The sequence below is a fragment of the Mustela putorius genome, unplaced genomic scaffold (assembly GCF_011764305.1).
Source record: "Mustela putorius furo isolate JIRA1106 unplaced genomic scaffold, ASM1176430v1.1 tig00004035_pilon_pilon_pilon, whole genome shotgun sequence".
NCBI classification, from domain to species: domain Eukaryota; kingdom Metazoa; phylum Chordata; class Mammalia; order Carnivora; family Mustelidae; genus Mustela; species Mustela putorius.
Genome location: NW_025422171.1, coordinates 4,604,566 through 4,631,960, shown reverse-complemented (window position 1 = coordinate 4,631,960; position 27,395 = coordinate 4,604,566). Strand labels below are relative to the sequence as shown.

The 27,395-nt window shown below is 38.0% G+C and overlaps 1 protein-coding gene across 3 annotated transcripts in view; it reads right to left on the bottom strand.

The window, feature by feature from the left end:
* Nucleotides 1-27,395, bottom strand: part of SGCG (sarcoglycan gamma) — a 150,771-nt gene that overhangs the window by 31,202 nt on the left and 92,174 nt on the right. For 2 of the 3 annotated variants that reach the window (XM_004774340.3, XM_004774341.3), the window contains exons 3-5: nt 15,985-16,086; nt 11,706-11,793; nt 3,700-3,819 (exon numbers count right to left, since the gene is read on the bottom strand). In XM_004774340.3, coding sequence (XP_004774397.1) covers nt 3,700-3,819; nt 11,706-11,793; nt 15,985-16,086 — 310 coding nt within the window. The remainder of the gene's footprint in view (nt 1-3,699; nt 3,820-11,705; nt 11,794-15,984; nt 16,087-27,395) is intronic. The other variant, XM_004774342.3, reaches the window with a different exon arrangement.

Below are 27,395 nucleotides of genomic sequence, written 5' to 3'. Positions count from 1 at the left end.
ACTCTGTATAATATCCTCCAGTCAATGAGAGACCAGTGGGTAAAGATGTTTGGGGCTGTAGTGTGAAGCACAGATGGGTGAAAGTTGCTCCAGGTCACAAGCTACTCAGTGGAGCAGCTGGGATTGGAACTCAGTCTGGTTCTCAAAAAGTTCTCAGAAAGTTATCCACTCTTATTTTTAATAATTGTCTATTATTTAACAATTTTAAAATAATTTAATAATATTTATATTAATATTTACCTCCATTAACATACTTTAATAATTTAATAATATTTAGTGATTGTCTATTAATAACCATTTATTAATAGTCATTCATTCTCTACACTCTGTTTAGAACAATTAGCCTCACTTTTTCTTTCGATAAATCTTGATGCATTTTCCTAGGACCAACTCAAATTCCTCTTTCCTTGAAAAACCTTGTCTGACACACTCTGTGCCACTTTCTGTCACACTCCAGCACAAATGATGCCTTTCTCCAGGCTGCTCCTATAGCCCATGGCCCAGACATCTCTTACAGTCCTTAGCAGACTGTGTCCAACTGATTAGTTTATGTTATAAGTTCTCCAGCTAAAATAAACATTATGTAAAAGGAAGTACTTCTTAATTATTTTATACTATAGGTGTTTAGCTTACTTATTAGCAGACAGTACACATTAGGTCAATGTTAATAAAGTCCAGAGAAACAGTGTAGGTTTACGGTAAATCAGTGGTTCTCAACTAGAAGTGATTTTGCAATGCCTTCAGCTTCCTGAAAACTTTTGGCAAAGCTTGCAGACATTTTGGTTGTCTTAACTCTGGGGGAAAGAATGCTACTGGATCTATGCATTAAAGGGTCAGGGGTGCTGCCAAATATCCTGCAATGCATAGGATAGTCCCACTGCCACACCAAAAATGTCATCTAGCCCAAAATGTCAGTAGTGTTAAGGCTGAGAAAGTCTGTACACAATATTGAGAGGAAGTCAGACCTTAGATAGAAAAAGTAAGAAGGTAAGTCAGAATTGTAAGATTTCTTACATCTATTTAATCACAAAATTCAAGGAAGCTATGAACATATTGATAAACTGAGGAGAGTCCAGGTTGGGATCAAACTGTACTGTTCATACATTCACCACTCAGGTTGCCCTAATGACATATTGTTACAGTGGCATAATGACAAGGAAAGTATACAGTAATTACAGGTGCTGTCTATTTGCTCTAGTTAGTCTCACTGGAGAGAAAAGGAGTTTGAAAGAAATTTGTACCTCAGACCAAAAGATTATGAAAGAGAAGTAGAATATAACTTATCTTTAAAAAGGCTAAAGGAAATGTGTGTGTGTGTGTCAGGGAGAGCAGCTATATGGCACCAACATGTATTTTCTGCTGATTCTGGACAAGCTAACATAGGGAGTGGTTCTCAGCATGTGGTCCCTAGCTCTGAAGCATTAGCATCGTATGAAAACTTATAAGAAATTCTCATGTCTCGTTCCAGACCTACTGAATCAAAAACTCTGGGGATGAAGTGAAGCAACACACACACACACACACACACACACACACATGCACACACACACACACATGCACACGCACACACATATTTTTTTCAAGCAACATATATTTTGACACGGTGTGATATATGGGTGATTCTGATACATATAAGCAGGCAATAAATAATATAGTTGCTTATCAATTTTTCTCACCTGTTCCACTAAAACTAATGTCAACATCAAGACCTGGAAGGAGCCCTAGCCTCCTGTGTAGGATAACTTGGGTTTGAAGCAATGTGTCAAGCAGTCTAGGAATAGACTGATTTCCCTATGGATTTCATTGCTCTGCAGTGCAATAACACTTTATCAAGACCTCTGCTGTCTTCTGCATATACTAATCCACTTAATTCAGCAGTTAGTACAATAGACATCATCAATCCACTTTTAAAAAGGAAGACTTTTATTTATTTGTCAAAAAGAGAGAGAGAAAGAGCACAGCAGGGGAAGTGGCAGGCAGAGGGAGAAGGAGACTCCTCTGTTGAGCAAGGAGCCTGATTCAGAACTCTATCTCAGGACCCTGGGATCATGACCGGAGTTGGAGGCAGATGCTTGACTGACTAAGCCACCAGGTGTCCCCATCAATTCATTGTTAAAAGTGGGGAAACAGCCAAAAGAGATGAACTTGGCTGAGGTGATATGACTAGTAATTGTTGAGATGGGAATAGAATCAAGATCTAGAAAGCCAGGAAACTTTGAATGATGCAATAGTAGATTTCTGATGACTAAGACTTTTGGGCAACCTAGCCATTTCTTTATTAGGAAATGATCAATTCCTTTAAATAGATTTAAATAGATTGCTAGTGTCCTTTATTTTAGTACAAAAACCACAGACCCTACTGTCTTAGTGTATGCTGCAACACAGGTTCTGATTCTTATATTATGTTTTGTTAGGAATTATATATTACATAAAGCTTTGTATGAGGGTTGAGTCTACTTCTTAAGTCAGTTTTTATTTATGAGTATTGGCAATAATGCATGAGAGAATGAAGTTGCTGTTGTTTTTCAGACTATTAGAGAAAAGTACTGGGATCAATTTAACCCTGGAAGTGTCTGTCCCTTAATGTTTTATAGTCTCGACAGAAGCTCAATGAGTACATTTCAAACATGTTCTGAACATTTTTTTTCCACAAAATTTCTTCTTTTTAGTGCTAAAAGTGATTTATATCAGAACCCTACCCAATCTTGATTTCCAAGAGAGTCAGATTTTTATAGGAATAGAGGGACTCCAAGTGCCTGATACAGTGAGAATGAAAGAAACTTGGAAGAAGATTGTCTTGCAAAAGACATATGGAAGAGATCCTAGAATATCATACAGATGATGGAGGAATTTATGGTAAGTCTTTGTGTCATAACCACTGGAAAGAGATAAAGGGTTACCATATTGTGGAAGAAAAGAGTGAGCAAAGATTTTTGAAGATGATTTCATTCTTCTAGGAGAATATCAAGAATTTAAAAAAAAAAAAATGCCATGGAGAAGAGTCAAGAAATTCAAACTGCTTTTTCCTACCTGCTGGAAAAATTCCAGAGTAAATGTGCTAAAAGTAAAACATGCTTTTGTTGAAGTGTATTCTATAGGTTATTTTTTTTCTAAAGAGTTACTACATAGAAATAGATAAAGAAAATGTGATATTTATATCTGCAATGGAATATTACTCAGCCATGAAAAAGAAGGAAATCTTGCCATCTGGAACGATGGATAGACCACGAAGGCATTATGCTAAGTAGAATAAGTCAGAGAAAGATATAGGTTGTGTGAACTCACTTACATGTGGAATTCAAAAAGAAGCCAGACTCATAAATACCATAGGATGGACTGGGGTTGCCAGAGGGGCAAAATGGGTAAAGCAGGTCAAAAGAAACAAACTTTTAGTTATAAAATAACTAAGTCCTGGGGATGTCACATAAGTATGGTGACTATAATTAACAATACTATATTGCATATTGTAGTTTCTAAGAGAAAAGTCTTGAAACTAGTATGACACTATATGTTAACTACACTGCAATTAAAATAAAATAAAATAAAGTCTCCTCCCAAGAAAACAATCTGTAACTATGTGTGGTGATTGATGTTAACCAGATTTAGATACAGATTATCAAATAACTATCCTGTACACCTGAAATGAGTCTAATGTTACATGTTGATTATATCTCAATTAAAAAAAAAGTTATCACATACCAGTTACTCGAAGTTTATCTGTACCAACCACAACTTCCTTTTCATCGACAGTAAATAGTGGCTTGCCATCCTTGGAGTTGATCTGAAACTGTTGACTCTGGACTTCTACCATTTTGGGACCTGAACAATTCATTAAAACAGTTTATTATGAAGTTTTACTATATGTAGTATCAAATCTCTATTTTTACATGTCATATCACTCAGCAATACCAAATTACTAAATATATAAACTCTGTTATCAATAGTTCTCTTAAATTATGTGATTAAACTTTATAAGTTATAAGCCTAAATCTGATCATTAAAATTATGTCAAATATGTGCTAATCTACAAAGCAAAATGCATAGAGATGCTAAGTCATTGTGTTGTATACCTGAAACAAGTGTAATGTTGTGTGTCAACTATACTCAAAAAAATTTAAAAAACAAAACCAAAAAGATGTGTTAATCTAGATGAAAAGTATGAATGGATAAGTCATCCAAAAGTTAATTTTTTCAAGTTTACAACTTGCCCAAAATAACATATTTCTTCTACCCAGATCATTTAAATTTGTAATCTTTCCAGTATTGCGCAATGAAGGATGAGATTTTGCAAGACCATTTTATGAATGGCTCACTTTAATTTGTGAAAGACCATTTTATAAATGGCTCACTTTAATGGCAACCCACAAGATGAATCACACTCAGATTCCCTCCTTTGCTTTTATCCTCAGGAGAGATCCTGACCTCTTACCCCCTGGGAGAAAACAGACATTATCTTGGAAGAACAGCTTCAAACTTCTCTCCTTTTCTTTCCCCTGTGGCATTTTTTTGTCTTCTTCACACTTTCCTTCTTTGTATTTCAGTGACAGAAGCATCATTTTCCCCTCCAAGTTTCATCTCATCAGAGGAGTTTTAGACTCATTGCCTGCCAACTCATTTTTTACTCAGCAAAGGTTTAGTGGGTGCTCCCAGGTGCTGGGCATTGGGGATACTGTGCCCTCAAAAGCGTATGTGACCTTGTTTGATTTCCCTTGCCTGCTCTCAGGCATTCACCATTTTGTTTCCTAATTCATCTTTGTGCTTTCAGTATTCCTAATCCTGGCAGCATAATGGATTAATGTCTCCAGAACTCAGTTCTCAGCATTCACTCAAGGAACTACAAGTGTTCCTTAATTCTTTTGTATGTTAGCTTTATGGTCTTACCTGGGAGAGTAAGTTTATTGAGAAAATGGATATCATAGAGTCTTTGCATATATGTCCCTTTATCACTTTCAGTACTCATTAAAGTTGATGGATACCAAACCAGAAGTTAAATAGAAGCTCTTCAATGAATACATTAACCAGTTTTGGATATGGTTACCAACATATCCTTACTTTATTTCATTGACTGGTATTGCAAAAGCCTTCAGTGATTTTTCATTTAAATATGTCGATCTGTGTGTGTGTGTGTGTGTGTGTGTGTGTGTGTGGCAGTTATAAGGTGGAAATCATTTTTCCTCTATGTCTTAATCCTTCCCTTAAGGAAGCCAGACTTTATTTTCTTTTATTTTTAAAGGTTTTATTTATTTGGAAGACAGATTACAAGGAGGCAGAGAGGCAGGCAGAGAGAGAGAGAGGAGGAAGCAGGCTCCCTGCCGAGCAGAGCCCAATGTGGGGCTCAATCTCAAGACCCTGGGATCATGACCTGAGCTGAAGGCAGAGGTTTTAACCCACTGAGCCCCTGGACTTTATTTTTTGATAGTTGCCTATATTTCTGCTCCTCTACACTTACACCAGTCTCAGTCACTAAGGAACTCAGCATCACCATTCACCTCTTTTGGGTCACCGCTATAACTTAAGTCATCATATAAATATTGCTTTGTGTTACATGATAATACAATTATCTTCAGTAATAATATGGAGTTCTGGGCATTTAAAATTGACAGGGAGAAAAAGCCTAGAATAATTTATCCAGTAAGACTTCACTGTTGAGCTTACTGGAGAGTCACAGAACAGTTCTAGAAGGCTTTATTAAGGAAAGGGTTCAACAACATGACTGATACTTTTTCTGTAACCACTGGTTCATAAATGGTGATGAAACAGTCAATGACTTTAAGAGCATAATTTTCATGAGTAACAAAGACATACAAACCGTACTCAAGGCAAAGAAAATGCAAAAATGTGACTCTTGATTTCAGGGTCACGAGTTTGAGCCCTATGTCAGATGTGGAGATTATTAAAAAGAAAAAAAAATTTAAAAAATGCAAAAAAAAAGTCTGTACTCTTCAGCACAAAATTTATGGCATGTTTTTTTTTTTTTTTTTTTTTTTTTTTAAAGATTTTATTTATTTATTTGACAGAGAGAAATCACAAGTAGATGGAGAGGCAGGCAGAGAGAGAGAGAGGGAAGCAGGCTCCCTGCTGAGCAGAGAGCCCGATGCGGGCCTCGATCCCAGGACCCTGAGATCATGACCTGAGCCGAAGGCAGCGGCTTAACCCACTGAGCCACCCAGGCGCCCTATGGCATGTTTTTTTATGTTCAAGTTCCTGTGCCAAGAATTGAGGATAGATAAGCAGCGTATATCACAACTTATAGGAGTTCCTAGTCCACTGAAGAAAAAAGCATATGTACCTAGTTCCAGGACATTTTGGGAAGTGCTATGATACAAGGAAGGCAGTGTTCAAGAGAACCCTGACAGGGAATCACTGGTCTATCCTCAGGAGTCAGAATGGCACCCTGGGAAATGATGTCTGAGCAACAACAGTGGCTGGAAAGACAGACCAGGAATGGTATGTTAGGAAGAAAACCCAAATCAATCCAGTTTCTAGTTCCACCAAAAAAAAAAAAAGAAAGAAAAGAAAAAAGAAAAGAAAACCTTTATGATGAGGCATGAGAGCCAGAGTGCCCAGTCTGAAAAATAGGTGTTCCCTCAGAGCGGAATTGACGTTACAAGTTTGAAAAAGAAGAGATATTGAATGAATTCCTTCCCAAGGACGTTTTCTGTTCTTGGGATAATACTAAATTTGTATAACTTTTCCAAATGCTACTAAATAAAAAAAAATTTTGCTTATGTTTTAAAGTCCCAAAGTACTACATTTTGGAAACTTTACAGTAAAAAACAAATTTAAATAGAAGTTTTTGAAGGAAAGACAATGTTTATTTGGGAGTAAGTGCAGAGAGGTGAAGGATGCCTGCAACATTACTGTGTCAGAGCTGTACAAAAGGATATAGTCGGAGATGTGGCAAAATCTCACGGAGCTGACCTTGTAAAGTTTCAGTTTCCCTGATGAAGGGAGAATGAGACACATCAGGTAGAGGGAAATACTTAAACAAAGGCACACAGGTATTCTAAAATTCCATCCTTGTTTTACTAAAAATAAAGAGACATTGAGGGTGGTAGTTTTGGCTTTCCACTCCTCTGTGAGCATGTTGTTCAGATTCTTGGCAGATTCTTGCTGTTCTTCAGAGAAGAGTGGTACACATCAGCGCATTGACCATCTTTGTCTTTGTCATTCACTTCCTCCCTCTCAGTTCTAGAATGTCTGCTTCAGAGATGCAATCTAACATTGAATTCTCCATATTCTTCCATTATTGCTTCTTCGTCTTCTTCTTCTTTTTTTTTTTTTTTAAAGACTTATTTATTTTAGAGAGAGAGCATCTGAGTGGCAGAGTGAGAGGGAGAAGGACAAAAAATCTCAAGCAGACTCCTTGGTGGGTGTGAAGCCCGATGTGGGGCTCAATTCATGACTCAGAGACCATGACCTGAACCCAAATCAAAAGTCAGCCAACTGAGCCAACAGGCACCCCTTTGCACTCTTGCTTCTACCAAAAACTCTGCAGGCTTGCCCCAGAATTTCTTCTGCAACATCAGAAGATATAGTGCTCAGTAGAGCTGAATCAAAGCTCTAGAAGATGTCATCACAGTCTTCTCTGCGTGTTTCACACTGTGCCAGATCTTGGAGGGGTCTCGGCCAGAGGACATCAAACTGCTATCTGTGATAGCGTTGCTTACTACCACCATGACTTTTCTAGACTTTTTGTCAATTACAAAATTGTTGGGCTCAATTTTGAGCAATGACGATGTGTTTGTGCAGCAAACTGAAGACCCTTGGTTATTTCTCTTTGAAGGATCTGCAGAAACCTCTGTACCAAAGGATCAAAGTTAAAGAGAAAAAGCCCATAAATTCCTGCCAGTCTAGAGATAAGGTCCCTAAGCATCACCCTCATTTCAAACCTCAGAGCATGCTGCATGCTTACTAATTTACTTGCTGAACCTCAGGGAATCATGAATCAAGTGAACGGCTGAAAAGTCAAACACCTCAGTTAGCGTTCTGCTTTGTCCCTTGAGTATACTCTTAACATTCACAGCCTGTTGCAATCCTCTGTTTGGAGCTTCTCTTTGCCGCAGCACATTGCACTAGGAGAAGGTCCTTCATCTTCAGATTCTGAGTCACTTCCCCCTTTCTCCTATTTCCCTAGGAAGTATTTCAAAACAGTAACATCTTGGTGACTTCAGAGAAACATGCAGCTGGGATAATGCTGGTATTTTTGGCCTCATTTCTAATGTTTCTTCCGCCAAGTTCAATGATTACATCCAAAGATAGTTTAGTGGCAGGTGCAATGCTGGCCGTAATAAAGTGTACATGAAATTCTGCAATGATCTAGTAACTTTCTTTTTATTTATATTCCTTATATTAGTCATGTCCTGAGTATATACATTTTATATTCTTTATACTTTACATTTCTATTCCTTACATTAGTCATGTTCTGAATATATAAAGTCTTTTGCAGAAGCTTAATCATGGCAATGTAGAAGTTCCAAGAGCCCTAACAAACTTGATGGATTGATGAGATTCTTATTTCTCTGCTTTGCTGTTTGAAGACCTGGATCTGAGATAGTGTGATTGAAGCGGAGGGTAACTTCCAGCACCCAGGAAAATGACTTTGCTGTCTGGGTGTCCTTGACCAAAGGGTGCCATAAGCATTACCAGCTTCCCCACTGGGTTTATTTGGTTGTAATCTGAAATCTGTAATTCGGCTGGATTGATAGTGACTACAATGGTATGGAAAGCCCTCAAGTTAGAGGCCAGGGGTCCTGCTTGATCAAATTCTATACCTATTGCCAGTGGCTGGAAAGCTGGGGCTTTGGCAGGACACACTGGCTATGGCCTGGCTACGTTCTCAAAAAACCCAACTGCTAAACTGGGCCAGCCCATCTGAGTACAGCTTGCTAATTTCCAAGCACGTCTTATTTTTAAGCTAACCAGAATTCATTTCTATTACTTGAAATCAAAAGAAAATTAAGTATGATAACCAGAGTTGCACTTACAATTAGGAAGATTCTATTACTGTTGCTATGCATTGATCTCTTTCAGTTCAAGGATTTGAAATGCTAGCTATTATTGTTTGCTTGTCAATGTTTGATTTCTTTTGGGATTTAAGGATTTTTTTTTTTAAGATTTTATTTATTTATTTGTCAGAGAGCGAGCGAGCGAGCACATGCAGTCAGAGTGGCAGGAAGAGACAGAGAGAGAAGCAGGCTCCCTGCTGAGCAAGGAGCCCGATGTGGGACTCCATCCCAGGATGCTGGGATTATGACCTGAGCTGAAGGCAGCCGCTTAACCAACTGAGCCACCCAAGCGTCCCAAGGATTTTCGTTTTGACTATACTGGTTGCCATTTTTTCCCAATGGTTTAGTAATAAACAACTGTTCATTTAATTAAGTGGGATTAATTTGGCTAGTTCACATAAATTACATTTTAATATCCAGGTTGGCTAAATTTAGTGTCTTCCAGGAAATATGAGGCTAGAATGACTGTGATTGTGGGAAGTCATTTACTTGAAAATAACCTTGGTGAGTTGAAAGTAATTATTCCCTCATTCAGGGTCCTTACAATAACAGAGGTTTTACAACCGAAGTTTATTAAGAAATCACTAATTTTAACACTATATGACACAGGAAACACCAAGGTTAAAACTGAAGATTTAAGGTTAACAGTTTAAGCCAAAGTAATTCTAAGGGGGAAGTCTCGTTTTTTAGTTTTTTAATGTTTTTTCAGTACATTTTTTGGTGACAAAAATGATAACAATATTTGCATGAACTAGGATGGTTACTGGTGTGCCATAATTTAAGGAAATCTTATTGGAGAGAGAGAGTGCTATATTCTGGGCTGAGGGAGATAAGTCCTGGGGTTTGCTTTTCCTGCTAACTACTAATTCTTACTAACTGCTAATTTCTGCTACCTCCTGGTTTGGCTTTTTCTGCTACAGAGATGTGTGTTTTTGAGCAAATGAGCTTTCCAGTGCTTCAGTTTTTTCACTCATGCAATTGGAGTCCATTTATGTCAAATGCTGGTGTATGAATATATGAAAATCTATATTCAACAAAAAATTAAATGAGGACATTATTTGTATTAAATTATATTTATAAGAATATAAAGGGAATCTTTTACTTTTGGAGCTCCTAAGAGAGATGTGCATATTATTTATATGTTTTACTTACTTGACAGCACCTAGAAAGTAGCATATAGGTGTCCAATAAATGTGGAACAAACAACAAAAGATGAGCAAAAATCCCTCAAACACTCAAAAGCTATAGTCAAAGAATTTTATGAAATAATGGTAGAAGATAAATCATAACATTACATAATTCTTAAGAAAATGTGATTTGATTTAGACAAGTTGCAAGAACATGTATGCTGGATAAAGTCAGATTTGTCTTCTAGGTCTACTGAGAATTTCACTGACTTAGTGATCAAACTTCTAAGCAAAAGAGAAGCATGATACATCATTTAGAATAGTTATAAAGATTAAAAAAGAACATAAAATATGGAATTCCTGTGTTAGTATGATGAAAAAGAATCATCAGGCTAATTATGTAGCTGCAGTTTCCAGTGTAACAGTATGCTGTTTTGTAAAAACAGCCATCAAAACAGAGACACTGGAAATTACCAGTCTGTATTGACTGGATACTTTTCATCTGTCTTCTTACAACCCAAAGGGCCACCCGATTTTTTTAGATTTGGCACATCTAGACTGGTGAGATAGTATAGAGAATATGTACATATTCCTTTCACTCGGTGGTTTGCTCTTTTTCTTGTTCTTCCATCTATCTCTCTAATCCTTTTTATCACTGTGTGAGATTCCCTGTGATCTCACTCCAGGGTGAGCCTACTGTCTGGTTTTAGCTGGTTGGATGGGTGTATGCTGCTGACCGAAGGACAGTTAGAAACATATTAGTTGGGCCAATTAGTGTACTTTGTTATGAATTTAGAATTTGTGCAATTGAAAACTAAGCTTGTTGGTTGGCGGTGTGAACTACAGCCAATCACATGAAAAGCCAGAGAAGTCCTGTGGGTGAAGTCAGAGCAATGGGCAAAGATATACTGGACAGGACGGGTACATGGGAGAGGAGAAAGGGAGGGAGAAGAAGGGAGTGGGGGAGGGAAGGGGAGAGAGAGGGAGAAAGAGAGAGAGAGAGAGTCTTTTGGTTCTCACCCCATGGTGTCCTTTTTTTCTTTTTAAAGATTTTATTTGTTTGTTTGTTTGTTTATTTAGGAGAGAACAGGGGAGGGAGAGAAAGAAAACAAGCAGGGCGAGGGAGAAGGACAAGCAGATGCCTCACTGAGCACAGAGCTCTACTTGGGGCTCGATCTCATGACCCTGACATCATGACCTGAGCTGAAATCAAAAGTTGGATGCTTAACCCACTGAGTCACCCAGGCACCTCTCTGTTCTTTCGAGGGCAGCTACTTTTGTTCCTTTCCCTTGGTCTCAGATTCTTTTGCATTCTGCAATAATCAATATGTTTGTTTTATCACCTCGAATGGTCCTGTTTTTTAGATTCAAAATAACTTTAATTACAATACTTCGATGTCTTCCTTGTGATGCCAATTATTCTCTGTAGTCAACACAGCATGATATCTAGAAAATTCATGCTCTAATTGTTTATATATAACTTGGAATTCTTTAGAAGAGAAAAATGTATCCATTCAGCACAACTCTCCATGGGCCACTCACATGTCAAGCACTGTGAAGTCGGACTCACCCACTTTTAATCTGCCCGTGACCTCTCCTTCAGAGTTGCGTGCATTGACAGTCACATTCTGAGTTGACTGCAGAAGAAGAGATGAGTCCTAGAAAGGCATTTACAAAATTTGACAAACACATATTATTTAAAATGATTATCTTTATATTCATACATAAATTTAGGATTTATAGGAGATAATTTCTCCATAGTCACAGATCCTGTGACCCTAATACAGTATTTTCAGATCCTGGATTATATTATGTTAAAATAGTGAATAAATGTACTTTTCCCCCAAAGTTTAAAACAACATATATTTATAACATCATAGTTTTTGTGGGTCAGGAGTCCAAGCAGAACCCCAGTGGTTCCCTATTCAGCATCTCAAGGGGACTGCAGGACTGAAGAATCACTCCAGGCTCAGGGCCTTCTTCTAAGCTCATGTGGTTGGTGGCAAAATTAATTTCCTTGATGCTATAGAGGTTCTAATTTTTTTTCATAAATTATAATACTCTTATGGGTTTTTCTTGCTTGTGTGCACTGACCATAATGTACCAAATTAATTCTCAGGGTGAAGATCAAAAATCATCAAGTTTTAATAAGTGTTTTTCCTATTCCAAGGAATTAAAATTTCCTTTCTTATTATTTATGTCCAAGACATGATATATTTTTAGAAGAGAACTCAGACAATGGTTAGTTCTTCTATAATAAATACCATGTTACTTATTTTCAAAATGTAAAGTCTTTTCACAATTTCAGAAGTTTTTAAAATTGGTCAGATACCTATATTTTTTAAATTTTTTGTTGAAAGATAAAATGGCTCTACGTGCACGTAAGTGCCTTGTGTGGTGTCATAGCTCTGAATGGATGGTTTTGTTTTATAGATCATTTGTTTTTATAGGAACAGTTTTCTTCAAAAAGAATGCAACATTTTGACTGTTGGACTCCGGTGCCTTTATGGTCCATTCAGAGGGAACCAAATACCTTCCAAAGTTGCCAGGAATAATGTGATTTTTCAGAAGGAAAGAAGTTTCAGGCAGGAGTGCCTTGGAACTCTGGCACATCCCAAATTTTCCAAATTGCTTTGTGGAAACAGATGGATCTAGCAGAATCTCACATTTATCCAATGATGTGACCCTAATCCTTGTTTTTGCAGTGTTCAAAAATAACTAGCATGATAATAAGAGTTAACAGTTTACCAGTTTCTTCCCTCTAGCCTCTATGTGCTGGGTGGTGAAGGGCGGCACTATGTGCAATCTCTGGGCTCTCTGCAGTGGCAGCCCCTTCCTCTGTGGTACTCTGCCCTGTGAACTTCAGGTTGGCCGCTTTTCCTTGGACTCCCAATCATATCTTCTGAAGCTGGATAGAATGCCTGCCTCTGCATTGGTCCCTTCCCTCACTGTGACCTTAGAAGCTGTCTCCACACAGTAAATTGGGGCAGTCCTAGGGCTGATCTATTTTGCTCCCTCTCAGAGATAACTGTCCTGACTGCCACTGTCCAATATTTGAAAACCATCCTACTCCATCTGGCACTATGACAAAATACCAGAGACTGGGTAGCTTATAAACAACAAAGATTTCTTTCTCACAGTTGTGGAGACTGGGAAGTCCAAGATCATGGTGCTGGCCAGATTTGTTGTCCCACAAGACTCACTTTCTTGTCCACACAGAAGGTGCCTTCCAGCTCATATGGCAGAAGGGGTAAGGGAGCTCTCTCTGCTGCTCTGATGAGGGCACTAACCCCATCATGAGGGCTCCATTCTCATGACCTCATCTCCCCAAAGCCCCACCTCCTAGTACCATCACCTTAGGGGTTAGGTTTTAATGTGTGACTTCCAGACCATAGTAAAAAAACATTGTTTCATATACTTTCTCAAGTTTTTTAGTTGCTTAATAAAAGCAGGTAAATCTGTCCCCTATTATTTCTGTCTTGTATTACCTGTTTTGGTTTTATAATTTCTTGTTCTTTTAATAAAAGCTACTCAAAACTAGCTTTATCTTAGTGAGATTCTTAAGTTGCTTTTCCAGCCATTTTCAGGATATATTTTAGTTTCTGGATTCACCCAGCTTGTTTTCATTCAGATCACCATGTTTCTCAGTCTTGTAATGGTGGCTAAGTGCTTGTGTCCTCAGTGATATTTGGGTCTTGATCTGGTATGTCTATGGGTTCCATCCCACAGATACACAGCTTTTTCAAGCCTGGGAAATAGGTGCAACTCTTTTCTGTTGCTGTTTAATGCAGTGGGTCTGGCTGGAGTCCAAGCAATCCCATCAGGTGCCATTTTGGTCTCTGGTCCTCTGTGGGCTTTGGTGGTAAGCTGCCCTGCCACTTTCCAGGACTGTAAACTTTAAAGACAATCATTTCAAGTAAAGCTTTACCACTGTGTGTTTTGGCTTCATTTAATTTTTGACTATGTCTATATGTTTCTAACCACAATCTTTTTGTTTTATGAAATATAATTGCTATGAGTTTATATCAATGGGCAGGGTGGATGGTTTTAAATCATGAGCTCCAGGCACAATCTTGACAGGACTTCATGTATTAATTGTGAAGAATAATCACATGGTAGAAGCCAGAGTACCATGTTGAATTATATTTATAATATAGACATTCTCTCACTTCAGCAATACAGATGAATGAATATGTGTCAAATTTTGAAAATTCACTTCTATAGTTTTATGGAAAATTACTTCCTAGACTCATTTTTGAAAAGGAAACATAACTAATACATCAGTACATACAGAAAATATAAAGCATAATTTTGTTCAGTTAATCCTATCATTAGAAAGCCATAGTAGTTACCAGATACTTTCTATCTCTGTGATCACATTATTCCAAATATTTCTGTAATTTTATGTATCAACTGACATATTGCATCAATGCATTATTATAAGGCTTCAATACATGATTACCTAAAAATAATTTATACAATTTTTTAAGCATACTGGAGATGAAAAAAATCTGATAAAACTGAAAGTATTATTAAATCCAAATAATAAATTTGCTATGAACTAATCTTTCAGTCACCAGGCTATTTTACCAGTCTTATCTCTTCAAAAATATGATAGGGGATCAGCCAACATAACTCTGGGGAGAAAATGGCTAAGTTCTAACATTTAAATTCTTTGCTCACATCTGACATCTCCTTTTACAAAAGCTTAGGTTCATTCCTCATTGTTCCCATATGACAGAGGTATTTAATATACTGAAATGTCATCACGGTTAATGTAAACATATTATCTGAGGAAGCTCATAGAATTGGGCTTATGCATGTATCAGCCTGTCACACTGAGTCATTTGCCTGCTTCCTACCATCAACTGAGACATTCTCAGAAGTAATGCAGTAGTGCCCAAGAGCTAGTAAGAGATATGTGCTTTGCACTTTCTAGAATCTCTCCTTGGCAGTCCATGTTTGGTAGCAGAGCTTGGTGACTGTTTGGGTGCCTGTGTGGGGGTACAGTTTATCTTGAAGACCACGTGTGTTCTCAGTGGTTGGACTTTTGTATCTTTTCCAATCACCCTAGATTAGCTAGAAGAACTTCTGCTTATAGAAGATACTGGCATATCCTTTCATATGTGGAAATATGAGAGAAAAATGAAGAGTGAACTCTTCATATAATTGGTAAGCTATAGTTGGATGGAGTTTAACATTTATGATGCTACTTAATCAGTAACTGAGCAAAATGTTTACCTTTACTACAAAATCCGTAGCATCATTTAAAGCAAAATAAAACATATTTAAAAAACTGACTCTATTTTATGCTTGGCTCTACTTGTTATAAATTCCATGGAGGTAAATGAAGATAATATTAAAGCAGATATATTTATAAAGTCACACAATTATTTGATGGGAATGTTTAACCTACTTACAGAGAATCCTACAGGACTATAATCTGTAATTAGCATAATTAGTACAGAACATACTACTATGAAACTAATTTCTTTCCAAGCTTCTCAAATAATTTTAAATGCCTTGAAAAAGAGTATTTAAATTACCTGCACTAAAATAAGTTTAGATTATTTTCAATAAAGCTTTTAATTATCAAGCCTTTTTTATTATGGTCTAACTTACTGAGGCCACCAAATTCAGATCTGAAGCACATGAAAATGGAGTCTTTTTAGAATGTAGTTTCAGAAATATGTTTTACAACTTCTAGTCAAGCTTTTTGTAGAGTGTAACATCAATGTGTGTACATGTATATATCCTAAGAACCTCTTCTGAAATATGCTGAATTTCTGCACTCGATTATTTATTTTTCATAATACACAAAATATTTAAATGTTTCATCATTTTCTTACCACTCTGGAGTGTATTTCCTTGGCATACAATGGGAATAAAAATTCTGATTCTCCTTCTAGGCGAAGACCATCTTTTGTAACACGCAAGTGACCCATTCCTGTCTGGTAAGAAGATAAGACAATAGAGATTTTGTTATTGCTTTCTTTTTCCTTTCTTTAGGATTAGCTAAGAACATGGATACATTTTCAGAAGTTTTCTTTTGGTACTTTTCTGTATTTCTCCTAAATATTCAATTTCAAACTTCAGGTTTTATTCAATTGTCAGTATTGCATTAACTCTTGTGTAATACAAAAGGCTACTTAGTGGAGAGACAAGATGACAGGGGAACTAGGAGGAGGAACTGTTTCAACCTGTACCCTAAAGTGAGCTGATTACCTACCAAAGAACTCTGATCACCCATGAAATCAGCCTGAGATTAGAATTATACACATCTGGATCTCTACGAAGATACACTGGCGTCTTCTGCCACTGGCGGAAGACGCCAATGGGCAGGCAAAGCAGAGTGGAAACATCGGACTGATATTAGAAGATAAACAAAAGGGGGAGGGAGCCACCAGAAGCGATCCATTGGAAAGTAATACCCCAATATGAGAGTGCCCTGAGACTGGGGACCAGCATTAACTTGGAGTCTGGTTGAAAGCACTCAAAAAGAGCAAAGGATTGTGGGGGGAAATTGTGGGAATTGGGACGGTTAGGGACAGGGGCTTAAGTCCCCGGACCCAGGACAGCCACCCATGGTGCTGAGCCAGACAGAGTGCTGTGAAGAAACCAGATCTTGGTCCCTGAACTGTGAGCACACCTTAGAGGACCTGGGTGGCGGCTCCCATGAGGGGCTGGGAGCCTCACCAGCCAGCAGAACCACAGCCTTTTGCACTCCCCACACGCCGCGCCCAGCCGTGCTATCAAAATCTGAGTCATGCCTCACACCTCCCACTGAGAGAGGTACCTGTAGGCTCCAGCCGGCAGAACCATAGCCTTTTGCACTTTCCATGCACATAGGCCATGCGACCAGAGTCTGAGTTGCGCCCCACACCCTCCCCTGAGAGAAGTGTGTGCAGGCACCAGCCCAGAGCTCTCGGACCCAGAAAGTCTGAGCACTCCTAGCCTGGGCCAGCGGGAAAATCTCAGTGTTCGATGGTTGCTTGGGACCTCTCTGGTGGTCTGGAGCTCCCCAGACAGCTGCCACTGTTGTGGTTTTGGGTACAAGCAGGAGTCCCTGCGTTCCCAGGGACCGCGATGGGGAACGTGCTCTGCCAGCGGCCAAGGGGGAATTTATGTGCTTTGCAGCACTCAGAGGGGGAAAGACTGAGGCTTCTCTCTGAGAGGGAGGTCTGGGTGCAGTTTCTTTTCCTCTAAACCTCCAAAAACCATCAAGAGCCACCAAGGTGAGAGAAAACAAACGAACAAACATAAAAACCTCCAGAGAACAAAGCCTGAAAAACCGGGTTTCCTCAGAGCCCACCCCCTTGATGGGGGCGAGAGGACTTAACTCAGGGAACACTGCCTGAAAACCCATATGGCAGGCCCCTCCCACAGAAAGCCAAAGGGGGTGGGGGGGTGGGGGGGCGGTGACAAGAGAAGAACCACCACTACTTCATGGATACAACTTTTATTTTTAATTCGTTCCCACTATTCTGGTTCATTTTTTTTTATAGATAATTTTTTTAACCTATTTACCATCACAGTGAGATGTCCAGTACATCAAATTGCATAATAACTTTTTAACCTGAACTTTTTGATACATATACCCATGTTTTTCTTTTCTTTTCCATTTTTTATTTTTTTTAAATTTTATTTTAGTTTAGTTTATTCTTTTTTTCTTTTTATTTTTTAATATTCATATAGAGTTAAACTTCAACCAACTTTTAATCCCCCTTTATCTTAGAAAGTTGAGTCCTTTAACAAAGATATTAAGATACATCCAGGAAGAATCAAAATAACCTTCCTCACCCACACTGAGAATTTACAACCACTCTCCCATCTTTTTCTTCCACCAGTGTTTCTCTGTATTTGTGTTTGTCCTGGTAGTATATAAATCTTATACTTGGGGTTCTTTTTGACAAGGTTCTTTTTTTGTTATATATATATATATATATATATATATATATATATATATATATATTCTCTTGTCATCTACTTTTATCAGTCTTTTTGTTTGTCTGTTTTTGTTTGTATACTTCATAAATCTTACCTTGGGGCCCATTTGGGTTGGGCCCTCTCTTTTAACTTTCTTTTTTTCCCTGTCTATCTCTCTCTTTCTTTTTTCTTTCATTTGTGTGGGGACTCTTGATTGCTTAGAAGGGTTCCAGGGTGCACCTTGCCTGCAGCACAGTTGATACATCCAGCTACATCCATTCTGCCATCTCTCACCAAAATAACTAGGAGGAGGAATGCCCAACAGAAGAAAAATTCAGAGGCTGGGCCTTCTGCAACAGAGCTAATGGCTATTGACAAAGACAATACGTTGGAAAGGGAATTCAGCCTAACAATTATCCAGGCAATAGCTAAGTTGGAGAAAGCCATGGATGACAAAATGGAATTGATTAGGGCAGAACTGAAAGCCACCAGGGATGATGTTCACAATGTTCTCAATGAGTTCCAATCTAATCTAAATTCTCTAAAAGGTAGGGTAACTGAGATAGAACATAGAATTAGTGATCTGGAGGACAAACAGATAGAGAGAAAGGATCAGGAGGAAGCCTGGAACAAACAGCTTAGAAGCCACCAAAACAGAATCAGGGAAATAAATGACGCCATGAAACGTTCCAACATCAGAATTATTGGAATCCCTGAGGGGGAAGAGAAAGAAAGAAAGACTAGAAGAAATAGTAGAAGACTAGAAGATATAGACTAGAAGATATAGAAGACTAGAAGATATAGATTCTCCATGAAAATTTTCGCAATCTTGCGAATGGAACCAGCATTCATGTATTAGAGGCAGAATGGTCTCCCCCCAAGATTATAGAATCTAGAAAGTCCTCAAGAACCTGAGAGTAAGAATGAGGAATCATAAGTGTAGACAGGATCTTTTGAAAGCAGCTAGGACATAGAAGCTCCTTACGTACAGAGGAAAGTCCATTAGAATAACGTCAGACCTGTCCACAGAAACCCAGCAAGCCAGAAAGGGCTGGCAAGATATATTCAGGGCACTAAATGAGAAGAACATGCAGCCAAGAATACTTTATCCAGCAAGACTGACATTCAAAATGGATGGAGAGATAAAGAGTTTCCAAGACCGGCAAGGCTTAAAAGAGTATGTGACCACCAAGCTGACAGTGCAGGAAATATTAAGAAGGCTTCTATAAAAGAGGAAAAATTCTAAGAATATCAATGAACAGAAATATATGGAGACAATGTACAGAAAGAAAGACTTCAAAGATAACATGATGTCAATAAAGACGTATCTATCAATAATCACTCTCAATGTGAATGGCCTAAATGCACCCATAAAATGACACAGGGTTGCAGACTGGATAAAACGACAGGATCCATCCATATGTTGTCTAAAAGAGACCCATTTCGAAGCTAAGGATACACCCAGACTGAAAGTGAAGGGATGGAGAAGCAGCTTTCATGCCAATGGGACTCAAAAGAATACCTGTGTAGTGATTCTCGTATCAGATGAAGTAGATTTTAAATTAATGACTGTACTCAGAGATACAGAAGGACACTACATAATTCTTAAAGGGACTATCCACCAAGATGATCTAACAATTGTAAATATCTATGCCCCCAATATGGGAGCAGCCAATTACATAAGAAAACTGTTAATCAAGATAAAGAGTCATACTAATATGAATACATTAATAGTAGGAGATCTTAACATGACTCTCTCAGTAATAGATCATCCAAGCAGAAAATCAATAAAGAAACAAGAGCATTGAATGACACATTGGACCAGATGGTCCTCATATATAGAGATATATACAGAACATTCCATCCTAACACAATAGAATACTCATTCTTCTCAAGTGCACATGGAACCTTCTCCAGAATAGAGCACATACTAGGTCGCAAATCAGGGCTCAACCGATACCAAAAGACTGAGATTATTCCCTGCATATTCTCAGATCACAATGCTTTGAAATGAGCTCAATCACAAGGAAAAGTTCGGAAAGAACTCAGACACCTGGAAGCTAAAGACCACCTTGCTTAAGAATGCTTGGATCAACCAGGAGATCAAAGAAGAACTGAAACAATTCATGGAAACCAATGAGAATGAAGACACTTTGGCCCAAAATCTATGGGATTCAGCAAAGGCAGTCCTAAGGGGGAAATACATAGCCATCTAAGCCTCCCCTCAAAAAAATAGGAAAATCCAGAATACACCAGCTGTCTCTACACCTTAAAGAACTGGAGAATCAACAACAAATTAAGCCAACTCCACACACAAGAAGGGAAATAATCAAGATTAGAGCAGAGATCAATGAGATAGAAACTAGAGATACAGTAGAACGTATCAATGAAATTAGAAGCTGGTTTTTTGAAAGAATCAATAAGATTGATAAACCATTGGCCACACTAATCCAAAAGAAAAGAGAGAAAGCTCAAATTAATAAAATTATTCATGAAAAGGGAGAGATCACAACTAACACCAAGGAAGTAGAAAGAATCATCAGAAGTTATTATCAAAAGTCATATGCCAATAAGTTAAGCAACCTAGATTAAATGGATGCATTCCTGGAAAACTATAAACTCCCAAAATTGAACCAGGAAGAAATTGAAAACATGAATAGACTGATATCTAGTAACGAGATTGAAGCAGTGATCAAAAACCTCCCCCAAAACAAGAGCTCAGGACCTGATGGATTCCCTGGGGAATTCTACCAAACTTTCAAAGAAGAAATAACACCTATTCTCCTGAAGCTGTTTCCAAAAATTAAAGCAGAAGGAAAACTTCCAGACTCTTTTTATGAAGCCAGCATTACCCTGATTCCCAAACCAGGCAAAGACCACAATAAAGAGGAGAATTTCAGACCAATATCACTAATAAATATGAATGCTAAGATTCTCAACAAGATCCTAGCCAAGGATCCAACAGCACATTAAAAAGATTATCTACCATGACCAGGTGGGACTCATCCCTGGGTTACAAGGATGGTTCAACATTCTCAAATCAATCAATGTGATAGAACAAATCAATAAGAGAAGAGAGAAGAACCACATGGTCCTCTCAATTGATGCAGAAAAAGCATTTGACAAAATCCAGCATCCGTTCCTGATTAAAACGCTTCAAAGTATAGGGATAGAGGGAACATTCCTGAACTTCATAAAATCTATCTATGAGAGACCCACTGCAAATATCATCCTCAATGGGAAAAAGCTCTAAGCCTTTCCGTTGAGATCAGGAACATGACAAGGATGCCCACTCTCATTACTCTTGTTCAACATAGTATTAGAAGTCCTAGCAACAGCAATCAGACAGCAAAGAGAAATAAAAGGTATCCAAATTGGCAATGAAGAAGTCAAACACTCTCTCTTCGCAGATGACATGATACTTTATATGGAAAACCCAAAAGACTCCTCCTCCAAACTACTAGAACTCATACAGCAATTCAGTAAGGTGGCAGGATACAAAGTCAATGTATGGAAATCAGTGGCTTTCTTGTACACTAACAATGAAAATACAGAAAGGGAAATTAGAGAATAGATTCCATTTACTATAGCACCAAGAACCATAAGATACCTGGGAATAAACCTAACCAAAGAGGTAAAGGATCTGTACTCGAGGAACTCCAGAACACTCATGAAAGAAATTGAAGAAGACACAAAAAGATGGAAGACCATTCCATGTTTTTGGATCAGAAGAATAAGCATTGTTAAAATGTCTGTACTGCCTAGAGAAATCTATACTTTTAATGCCATTCTGATCAAAGTTCCACCGGTATTTTTCAAAAAGCTGGAAAAATTATTCCTAAAATTTGTATGGAATCAGAAGAGACCCTGAATTGCTAAGGAAATGTTGAAAAAGAAAAACAAAACTGGGGGTATCACGTTACCTGATTTCAAGCTTTATTACAAAGCTGTGATCACCAAGACAGAATGGTACTGGCATAAAAACAGACACAGAGACCAGTGGAATAGAGTAGAGAGCCCAGATATGGATCCTCAACTCAATGTTCAAATAATCTTTGACAAAGCAGGAAAAAATATACAGTGGAAAAAAGACAGTCTCTTCAATAAATCGTGCTGGGAAAATTGGACAGCTATGTGTAGAAGAATGAAACTCAACCATTCTCTTACACCGTACACAAAGATAAACTCGAAATGGATAAAAGACCTCAACGTAAGGCAGGAATCCATCAGAATCATAGAGGAGAACATAGGCAGTAACCTCTTTGATATCAGTCACAGCGGCTTCTTTCAAGATATGTCTCCAAAGGCAAAGGAAACAAAAGTGAAAATGAACTTTTGGGACTTCAAGATCAAAAGCTTCTGAACAGCAAAGGAAACAATCAAGAATACAAAGAGGCAACCCACAGAATGGGAGAAGATATTTGCAAATGACACTACAGACAAAAGACTGATATCCAGGATCTATAAAACACTTGTCAAACTCAACACACACAAAACAGATAATCATGTCGAAAAAGCGGCAGAAGACATGAACAGACACTTCTCCAATGAAGACATACAAATGGCTATCAGACATATGAAAAAGTGTTCATCATCACTAGCCATCAGGGAGATTCAAATCAAACCATATTGAGATACCACCTTACACCAGTTAGAATGGCCAAAATTAGCAAGACAGTAAACAACATGTTTTGGAGAGAATGTGAAGAAAGGGCAACCCTCTTACACTGTTGGTGGGAATGCAAGTTGGTGCAGCCACTTTGGAGAGCAGTGCAGAGATTCCTTAAGAAATTAAAAATAGAGCTTCCCTATGACCTGCAATTGCACTTCTGGGTATTTACCCTCAAAATGCAGACGTAGTGAAAAGAAGGGCCATCTGTACCCAATGTTCACAGCGGCAATGGCCACGGTTGCCAAACTGGAAAGAACCAAGATGCCCTTCAACGGACGAATGGATAAGGAAGATGTGGTCCATGTACACTATGGAGTATTATGCCTCCATCAGAAAGGATGAATACCCAACTTTTGTATCAACATGAATGGGGCTTTAAGAGATTATGCGGAGTAAAACAAGCCAAGCAGAGAGAGTCAATTATCATATGGTTTCACTTATTTGTGGAGCATAACAAATAACATGGAGGACATAGGGAGATGGAGAGGAGAAGGGAGTTGAGGGAAATTGGAAGGGGAGATGAACCATGAGAGACTATGGACTCTGAGAAACAATCTGAGGGTTTTGAAGGGGCAAGGAGTGGGAGGTTGGGTGTGGTGGGTATTATGGAGGGCACGTATTGCATGGAGCTCTGGGTGTGGTGCATAAACAATGAACTCTGTTATGCTGAAAAGAAATTAAAAAAAAGAAAAGAAAAGAAAAGAAAAAGAAAGGTCTATTTAGCAAATACATGTAAGACTTAGAGTCCTATTATCATAAAAGCCCAAGAGCCCCCCATGATGTCAGAAAAAGGTGTTTGCCATGACTATTTACAAACACTTTCAAAAGTTAAGATGTTATAAACAGACTGTTTTTTGGCATCCAGTTCTCTGGGTTTTAACAACAGTCCATAAGGTACAGAACAGTTCCAACACCCCACCCCTACAGTACCTTAAAGTCTTCAAGTGTCTCTAGCAAGTTTACGATATAGCAATTTTTTATTGGTCAGCCCTTAAGTGAAAAGCAATATGGGAGGATATAGAGCTCTATTCAAGACATCTGTCCTCACAAATTTTCCAGTCATGGAGAATGACTGGAGAGAAGGATAGAAGGCTTACTTCTGGAGATTATCAGTGACCATGATGCTGTTAAATCTTGCAGACATATTAAAACACTATCCTCACTTGGTTTCCAGGATACCATGCTCTCCTAGCTTTTCTCCTTGCCTTCTATACACATTCATCCTCCTCTACCCTCCTCTGGCCATCTCAAGCTCAGTCAGGCACTTTCCTGTGATCCCTCTCTGGCCGTGATGGCAGCTTCCATTACCATCTCAGTGTGGAAATTCTCATCTTTTTTAAATTTACAGTTTACATTCTCTCTTCTGAGCTCCACCCATATACAAGATCATCTATCTCTGCTTCCCTTTTGAATGTCTTCGGAGCACCTAAATATAACAAATTGAATTCCGATCCTTCTTCTCTTCCCCCAGGATAGAGGTAGATTTAAGAAAGGGAGAGCAGAACGACTGGGAAAATGAAACAAAAACATTAAGGACAACTTTATGCAGTGATAGGTGATTTTCAGGACAGAGAGATGTTACTCTGAACTGATGTCATAGACTTCTCTTTTGAAGAATTCCACCAATTGATAAGCCCCCCTAATAAGAACCAGATTTAATTTGGAATTACTCTGCCTGGTTTTTTGTCTGTGAACCACCAACATGGTCTTCTTCCCAAACTCAGGTGTGGGAGCAATGAAGTTGTGCATTGTGCTTAATGGAAGTCCCTCAGTGCTCTGGGCTTGGGTCAATCACTACCATAGTCAGGGAAACTCTCCTGAGTCTCTCTGACACCTATGATTCAGTGTGTAGCTTGGTTTAAAGAAAGGGCTAAATCTAAAAAGGTTGACAGCTAATGTTCTACATTATCTCACAAAATCTAACCATGCAATTATAAGTCATAGTTTATGAAATTAAGCTAACATTAGCAATATTATGAACTCCATCATTTATGGATGATAAACCAATTTTTAGCAAACAATTCCATTAGTAATTTTTTGTCCTAGAGTTAACCAAAGTGAAGTCTCAAGATTATAAAATCAAATCTGAAAATCTGCTGCTGAATTTCTGGGTTCAGTGAAACACATGCAGGAGTTTTTCTGGACTGTATTTAGCTCTATCTGGTCGGGCGGGGGGGACACCAATAAAAAAGTAATGATAATTCCAGCCTCTGAAGTAGCTAATTTACATAATCAGATTGCAAAAGTTCATTGTTCCTTGTCATGTGTCATCTCCTCCTCTGGCTATTCCTCTGTCTCCTTACTTGAAAAATAAGGAAATTGACATAAAGTGACCCAAGCCTCTTTTCACCTGTAATATTCTATGGTTTTAATAAAATGAATTACAAACCTCTGCAAATAACCAATTACTCCTCAGTGCCTGAAAACAAAAGAACATACCTGTTTGTCTAGATTTTTTTGTTTGTTTTTGTTTTTGGTTTTTTTTTTTGGTTTTTAGTCAGGAATGTTGAGATATAATTCACAAATAATAAAATTTACTTTTTTTAGGGAACAAGTTTTCACAAAGCACAAAACACCAGCACTCTTCTGAGTGAAGTTATAGAAGAGTTCTAGAGACCATAAAACCTGCCTCCCTGAAATCACTCCCCACTCCCACACTCCCATTCCTTGGCAAACGCTGCTTTCTGTTTCAGTAGTTTTTGCCTTTTGCAGAATGTCATATAAATGGAATCATACAGTATGCAGGCTTTTCAGACTGCCTTCTTTCAATAGAATAATGCATTTGACATTCAGCCATGCTCTTGTGCATATCAGCAGTTTGTTTTATTTTAGAGATGAGTAGTATTCCTCTGGATGAATGTATCATAATTTTTTTATGCATCTATCAGTTGAAGGATATTTAGGTTGTTTTGATGATTATAAAAAAAAAGCCTTCTCTGTGAACATAATTATCATTTCTGTTGAACAAATGCCTAGCAATGGGATTGCTGGGTTGTATGGTAGGTTTATGGTTAACCTTTTAAGAAATAACTGCCAAACTCTTTTCAAAGGTGGTTTTACCATTTTGCATTTCCATAAACAATATATGAGTGTTCTGGTTGTACCGTATTCTTGTCGATACTTAGTATTGTCAGTATTTTCCCCCATTCTAGTAGGTATATGATAGTATCGTATCATGATTTTAATTTGTATTTTCCTAATGACTAATGATGTCAAGCATTTTTTTGTTGTTGTTGTTAACATATAATGTATTATTTACCCCTGGGGTACAGGTCTGTGAATCATCAGGTTTACACATTTCACAGCACTTATTATAGTACATACCCTCCCCAATATCCATAACCCAACCACTCCATTCCTACCCTCCCCACCACCCTATTACTACCCTCCCCCCCAGAAACCCTCAGTTTTTTTCATGACATTAAGAGTCTTTTAAGGTTTGTTTCCTTCCTGATCCCATCTTGTTTCATTTTTTCCTTCCCTATCCCCCACAAACTCCCCACCCCCTTCAAATTCCTCATATAAGAGAGATCATATGATAATTGTCTTCTCTGATTGACTTATTTAGCTCAACATAATACCCTCTAGTTCCATCCATGTCATTGCAAATGGCAAGACTTTGTTTCTTTTGATGGCTGCATAATATTCCATTGTATATGTATACCACATCTTCTTTATGCATTCGTCTGTTGATGGACATCTAGATTCTGTCCATAGTTTGGCTATTGTGGACATTGCTGCTATAAACATTCTGGTGCACATGCCCTTTCAGATTACTATATTTGTATCTTTAGGGTAAATACACAGTAGTGTGATTGCTGTGCATAGGGTAACTCTATTTTCAACTTTTTAAGGAACTTCCATAGTGTTTTCCAGAGTGGCTGCAACAGCTTGCATTCTCACCAACAGTGTAGGAGGGTTCCCCTTTCTCTGCATCCTCACCAACATCTGTCATTTCTTGAATGACTTGTTAAGTTTAGACATTCTGACTGGTGTGAAGTGGTATCTTATTGTGGTTTTGATTTGTATTTCCCTGATGCCAGGTGATGTTGAGCACTTTTTCATGTGTCTGTTGGCCACCTGGATGTCTTCTTTGCAGAAATATCTGTTTATGTCTTCTGCTCATTTCTTGATTGGATTATTTGTTCTTTGGGTGTTGAGTTTGATAAGTTTTTTATAGATTTTGGATACTAGCCCTTTATCTGATGTCATTTGTGAATGTCTTCTCCCATTCTGTCTGTTGTCTTTTGGTTTTGTTGGTGTCAAGCATTTTTCAATGTGCTTTTGTTAACCACATTTCTTCTTTGGTAAAATTCCTGTTTAATTTTTTTTTCTTCACTGTTTCTTTTCTTATTATTGATGGCTTAGGGCTCTTTATATATTCTGAATACAAAATATTTGTTGATATATAATTTGCAAGTATTTTCATTCAGTTTGAGGTTTTTTATTTCTTTAACTGTGTCTTTTGAAAAACAAAGTTTTTTAATTTTCAAGAAGTTTATCAATTTTGTCTTTTATGGTCATGATTTTGATGTTTTATATGACAGCTTTACCTAAACCAAGGACCCATTTTCTATGTTTTCTTCTAGAATTTTTATAGTTTTAGAATATACAGTTAGGTCTATGACCAATTTTTAGTTAACTTTTACATAAGGTGTGAGG